Below are 5,953 nucleotides of genomic sequence, written 5' to 3'. Positions count from 1 at the left end.
CTGGCTGACAAGCAGCTCCCAGCTGGATGGTGATAAGGCTGCAAAAATGACAGAGCCCCATTTCTTCTGCCTTCCCTGCAAGCTGGTGGAGATGCTAGCAGAGTGTCTGCAAGATCAGGGGGACTTCATCTCTGCTGCCATCCTCACAGCCTGGTGCACGCACAGTCTTTGGCTTGAGGCTCCTGGACAGAGCCTGGATGTGGATTTTTTTCCTCCTCAGTCCTACCTGTGGACTCCACTCAATGTGGAGTGACCCCATCGCTGCCAGCTGATGGCCATGCCATGGTGTTTTCCTTACAGCTCCCCCAAAAACACATCCTTAACTGGGGTCCTGCACTGCCCTGGCAGCTGCTTGGAGCCTGATGGATGAGCAAAAGAGTGGAGAGCAGCAGTCTCAGACCAAGAAAATTGAGAGGGGCTATGTCAGCTGGTGAAAGACAGAGAGGCTTTATGGTGGTCTAGACCCTTTGGCAATCACTGCAAGGATTTTGGGTATGAAAAATATAAAAGCTAGTTCTGGGAGCACCCAGTCCCCACTGCTCCTCTCCTGCTGGGGCAAAGTCCTGGATCCTTAATGAAACCTGTTGCTGCTGCTGCAGGAATCCTCTCTTGCATGGTCTTGGTTTACAGAACAAACATAAGCCTTTAAACTGTGAAAATATAAAACAACTCCCAAACTGCATTTCCCCTCTCCCCCCACTATTAAGAAATTCTAATGCTAAAAAATATAGATTTCTTTGAATATATAATATATAATAGATTATATAAAAACATCTACAAAGGCAGACTTGCTGAATTTATAGACCTTTTCTTCTTCCCTAGGCAGAAGTCAGGGGGGAGGTTGAACTCAGAGAATCCAGAAGGGACCTCTATTTACCTGCTAGCTAATGATCACACTACACCTACCAACTGCTCTAGACAGAAAAAGGAAAGAGAAACGGAGAGACAAAGGGGTGAGGAAATTGCACTTATGTCTATCAAGTCCTAAGCCACCAGGAATCTCCTGTCTTGGATGGGATTTAGCAGGTGCTCTCCTTTAGCCCTGAAGGAACATATATTGTGTCCATTTCCATGGGAGAAAAAAATAAGAAAAAAAAAAAAGATAATTCACATTTCTTCCTTTAAAAGTAAAAAAATAAGTAGTGTTATGTTTCTTCTCTTGAGGAAATTCAAGGACTAGAGACTTCTGATGTGTCCTTTGAAAAGATATCAAGCAGTTCCTGTGGTGCTGTTTTCTTCTCCCCCTGGTGTTCCTGTGAATAATCTTACAATGAAGCTGGTAGAAGTCACTATGGATGTGTCTGTCTCTAGAAAATCTTGTCCCTTGTAAATCCCAGCAGCATGGGGAGAGCATCCTGTTAAAGTCTGTGGCCTTTGAATGGCATCTGGCCTTTTATAAGAGGGATGCCAGATTGCTGGGGTCGCTCGCATCCACTGGCAGAGAGGTATCGTTGAAGTCAAACAACTGGTCTATGTTGATGCAGTTGGAGAGGCAATCGTTTGTCCCTTCGTCCCAGGAGTGCTTCAGGAAAGCAGTGGCCATGGCGGTTTCATCAAAGTCCCAGTTGTTCTCATCGGATTCGGTGAGGACCTGCTCCTGCCCCTGGGGACAGTCCATCTGGTACCCTTGTACCATCAAGTCCAGGTCGCGTGTTATGGGACTGATTGGAGGCATGAGGTCCAGGTCTGAAAAAATGGAGGCGTCTTCGTTCAGGGTGGTGTTGAAGATGGCCTCCCAGTCAAAATCACCTTTCAGTGACCCCAGCTCACTCTGCTCTTCCTGGGTCAGCAAGGCAGAGTCGCAAAGCCGAGCCACCTTGGCTGTTCGGTCGGGCGGGAGCTGCTTGTGCTTGTGCCCTGCCTTGCCGTCCTCTGCATTCCAGCTCTGGCTCCTGGTGATTTCTTCAAACTCTTTCAGCAGCTGCTGCGACTCCATGTTGATGCTGAGGATGTTATCAGAGGTGCAAGCTGGAGTGGCTGTGCTGGTGACGCACCGTGCTCCTTGCTGGGCTTTTTTGGTGGAGGTCAGGCAGATCTGCACTGGGGACACCCTCCGCTTTTTCACAGCACCGTTCCTGAGCCGGTCAGCGTACTGGGGATCGAGCTTCCAAAACCCACCTTTCCCGGGCTCACCCTTCTCCCGAGGCACCTTGATGAAGGACTTGTTCAAGGAGAGGTTGTGCCGGATGGAGTTCTAGACCCAAAAGAGAAAAAAAAACCCAAGGTTGAACACTTGTCTGCTGCTGCAGCACCTACCTGCGTGGGGAGGCTGGTGGAAAAGCACATTTTCAGCAAAGACCTTTATAAAAAGAAATCAGAAATGTTGCCAAGGCATCCTGGGCTACGTGCCTGTCTACGTTGAGCCCATATCCAGGGCTGAACTCTAGCAGTTGCTCTATCACCCAGTGACCCCTCCCCAGCTGAGAAGGGCAATTGGGAAAAGGAGGGGAGACCGGTGGGTTGAAATGAAAACAGATGTAATGAAACAAAAGTAGAGAAAGTCATACTCAGCCTAGTGAATGTCTGGCAGTTACAACAAAGGGCAAAGCAGTCGTCAGGAGCAGAATGATAAGTGAGCCCCTCCAGGGATGTCAACCCTTGAGAGGAGAAGGAGAAGGAGGAGAAGCCCCTCCATCCTCAGTATACTTCTCCCTTTATAATGAGCGTGATGTTCATGGTGTGGGATACCCCTGTGAGTCAGCTCAGGTCAGCTGCCCTGGCTTTTGCCCCTCCTAGCTCAAGCACCTAGCTGACTCAAAGCTGGTAACAGCCTGCATGGCTGGCCTATGATTCTATCCCAGCAAAATCAGGACAGTGTCCACAATAAACTCCTCTGCCCCAAGTCACCATCACAGTTTTCTTGTCTCCTGTCTAATCCAGCCAGAGGTGGCAGGAGCCAACAGCTTCAGGCTGGGATTTGCCAACCAACGTGAAGCTTTTGGGCAACTTTCCTTGGCTGCAAATGGGAACCATGGGGCCTCAGATCATGCAGAATACTGGGAGAAACCATCCAGACTTGCTCTAGGCAAGGAGGAGGAGGTCAGGTCCTCCTTGGTGGCTAAGGAGGAAGAGGAGGGTCTTTAAACCAATGTGGCCATGGCCCCATTACAAGAGGCAACACATGGAAGGACTATAGGGGACGGCATCATCAGGGCCCTCCTTGTATCTCCCAGTTCATCTGTGCTTATTGCTAGTGTTGAGGGGAAAATATTTGGCCCCAAAATAGGGACCATGGCTCCCTGCAGCCAGGCTGACACAAAGCATGCAGGCAAAACAGGAGAGACACGTGGGCTGTTCCACTGCAGGCCTGTGTGTCCCCAGCAGTGCCTCCTGGCCTGGGGAAGCTCAGTGTGAAATCACTGTGCCTTCATCAGCCACCGTTCAAATAGGCTGTGGGGGGAAAAAAAAGACAAAATAAAAAGAAATAAAAGAAAAAAAAAGGAGAGAAAAAAAAAAAGGAGTTTCTGCTCCTGTCGAGCTGTTCTGAATCCCTGAATGTGCCTGGAGTGATGTGAATAATCAGAAAGGAAACTCAGTTATTGAGTAAATAACCCAGCGTTGGACTCCACAAAGCCAAGACTGTATTAAGAGATTGGATATGGTAGAGGTTGGGTTTTTTTTAATGTTGCCTGGGTATCTTTATGCTTATTCATCCATAATCCATAGTGCCAAATAGGAAAAACAAAGCTTGAATGCTTAAAGCTGTTGAAAAACACACACACCCACCCCCCGCAAAACTCTCCTCTGGGCTGAAGCTCCTTGGATGTGTTGGCTCCTCTCCAAAGCACTCAGCTCCCACAGGAATATATCCATCTCCCCCCAGAGTATGGGTGGCATGACCTTTCCAGGCTGTCTTCATGTACGGGAACTGGGATGGGGGTGAGAACACAGCCTCGTAAAGAAGGAAGAAGAAAAAAGAAGGAAAGAAGAAAAAAAAAAGAAAGAAAAAAAAGGAAAGAAAAAAAAAGAAGGAAAGAAAAAAGAAGAAAAAGAGATAGAAGGAAAAAAGATAGAAGGAAAAAAGAAAGGAGGAAAAAAGAAAAAAGGAAAGAAAAAAGGAAAGAAAAAAGGAAAGAAAAAAAGGAAAATAAAGAAGCAGCAGGAACACAGATATCCCTGCAAATAATCCAGGCTGTAGTACCTCCAAATTTACAGTTTAACAAAATTTTACCAAAGTTGGAGACTTGCAGGCTGAATTCTCTGCTCCCCACCTCAAACTTCATTCAGCCCAGGCTGCCCTCCGTTATTACCCGGCCGGTTTACATATTTATCATTCCTGCCTGCAGCAATCCTGTGAACCCCCTGCATCTCTGCGGAGAGGGATTGAAAACCTTCTTTCTTTTTTTAATAAACACATTTAATTAAAAACGCGGTGATTATCCAGCTGTGAGTTTTCAGGAGAAAGTCAACAGGCTGGCACACAGCTCCTCCTCCCTAATCGCTCCCGTAGGTCCCCACAGCACAGGGGAGGTTGGAGGGACACAGGTGGCCCTGGAGAGGGGTGGGGGGATTTCCTTCCCCATGATGGCCTTCAAGAGGCACTGGAGGCCTGGGGAGAAGGTGGGCAGTGCTTGGGCAGGGGTCTGCAGCAGTTTTGCCCAGCCCTGCCTGGGTGAGCATTGCCGCCGGGATCGCTGGCATGCTGCAGATTTGGGCTGGGAATAACCCGAGCGGAGGGACGAGCCACACAGGTCCCTCCTGCTCTGAAATATCCTCGAAAGCCTCACGTGCCAGAGGTCCCCTGACGTGATGGAGGAGGGCAGCGAGCCAAGGTGGCTGGGAAAAGCCCCTGTGCTTCAGGCTGTCCCCTACCCCCCAGGGACATGCTCTGCTCGTGCTATTTGGGGACAGCAGCCTAATGTGACCTCTCTCGGGCTTCCCTCTGAGGCCTCATCAGCTCATCACAGCAATGGAGCCTCCTTTGCCTGTCCAAGGGGACAGGAGGTCTGCTTGGAAAGCAGCAGCAGCATCTCTGTTCTGAACCTCCTCAATGAGGGATTTGTCCGACAAGCGGCATCTCCCCAGGGGTCCTCTCCAACCTTCTCCTGTGCCTGGTCCTCAGCACCCAGGGATGCTCACCCTGGTGATTTCATGTGTGCTCAGCCCTAAGGGACTCAGGACCCCAGGAAAGCTCTAGAAAGGTGGAGCTGGGGACAGAGACGGCTTCGTCCTGGAGCTGAGAGGAGTTGCAGGGACCTCCCAGCTCCCAAAATGGCCCCGAGCTCTCCCCAATAACAGTTCCTTCCCTCTGCTGCCCTCAAGGCCATGGCATTTCTGCACACCCAAGCTCTTCCCTGTTACTGCCCTTCCCTGCCAGTTGCTGCTGCCCCTCTCCCAGTGGGATCCAGCATCCCTGCAGGACCTTGCCTTGCACGGTGGAGGCTGTGGAAAGCTCCCCCCAGCCCTGTGGGGAGAGGGGACAAGGAAGAAGTCTCCAAATCTCCTACCTGCCAGGTGGGATCAGCGTGTCGGAAGTAGCAGAAGTTGTCGGTAATCCACTTGTAGATGGCAGAGAGGGTGATTTTGGGCTCCTTGCTGGCTTCCATTGCCATGCAGATGAGGGTGGCATAGGAGTAAGGTGGCTTGACATGGGGGTTGGTCTTGTAGTTGATGTCCTCTGTGAGCTGAGTGGGCATGGCCGTGGCATGCTGCGGTGTCCTCAAGGTGGAGGAGGAGATGGGCTTGCAAGGAGCATGGGGCAAGTCCATGCACGCTGGGTCAGCGGCCAGGGGTGAGCACGGGGCATCAAAGCTGGGGATCCTGTAACAGTTGGGGGGGTCTGGGCCACTGGGGCAGCAGGAGGACTTGATGATTGAGAAGTCCTTCAGCCACATGAGGCTGGTCAGGCTGTCGTCCAGCTCAACCAATTGCTTCATGGCACCCTTCTTCTGCCCTTCATACTCTCCAGGCTTCAGGTAGCTTGGCCACTCCTTCTTCTGCCCTTCTTCCTTTC

The 5,953-nt window shown here is 50.5% G+C and overlaps 1 protein-coding gene across 1 annotated transcript; it reads right to left on the bottom strand.

The window, feature by feature from the left end:
• Positions 1–1,393: 1,393 nt before the first annotated feature.
• FOXJ1 (forkhead box J1) lies at positions 1,394–5,888 on the bottom strand (the record flags this gene model as incomplete). Its single annotated transcript, XM_010163162.1, has 2 exons — positions 1,394–2,194; positions 5,448–5,888. Coding segments are annotated over 2 exons (1,242 nt in total), but the record flags the coding sequence as incomplete, so codon positions are not given.
• Between the last annotated feature and the right edge of the window lie 65 nt (positions 5,889–5,953).

The sequence above is a fragment of the Antrostomus carolinensis genome, unplaced genomic scaffold (assembly GCF_000700745.2).
Source record: "Antrostomus carolinensis isolate BGI_N321 unplaced genomic scaffold, ASM70074v2 scaffold24072, whole genome shotgun sequence".
Taxonomy (NCBI): domain Eukaryota; kingdom Metazoa; phylum Chordata; class Aves; order Caprimulgiformes; family Caprimulgidae; genus Antrostomus; species Antrostomus carolinensis.
The sequence above is the reverse complement of the archived record's forward strand: the minus strand, read 5'-3'. Positions and strand labels throughout refer to the sequence as shown.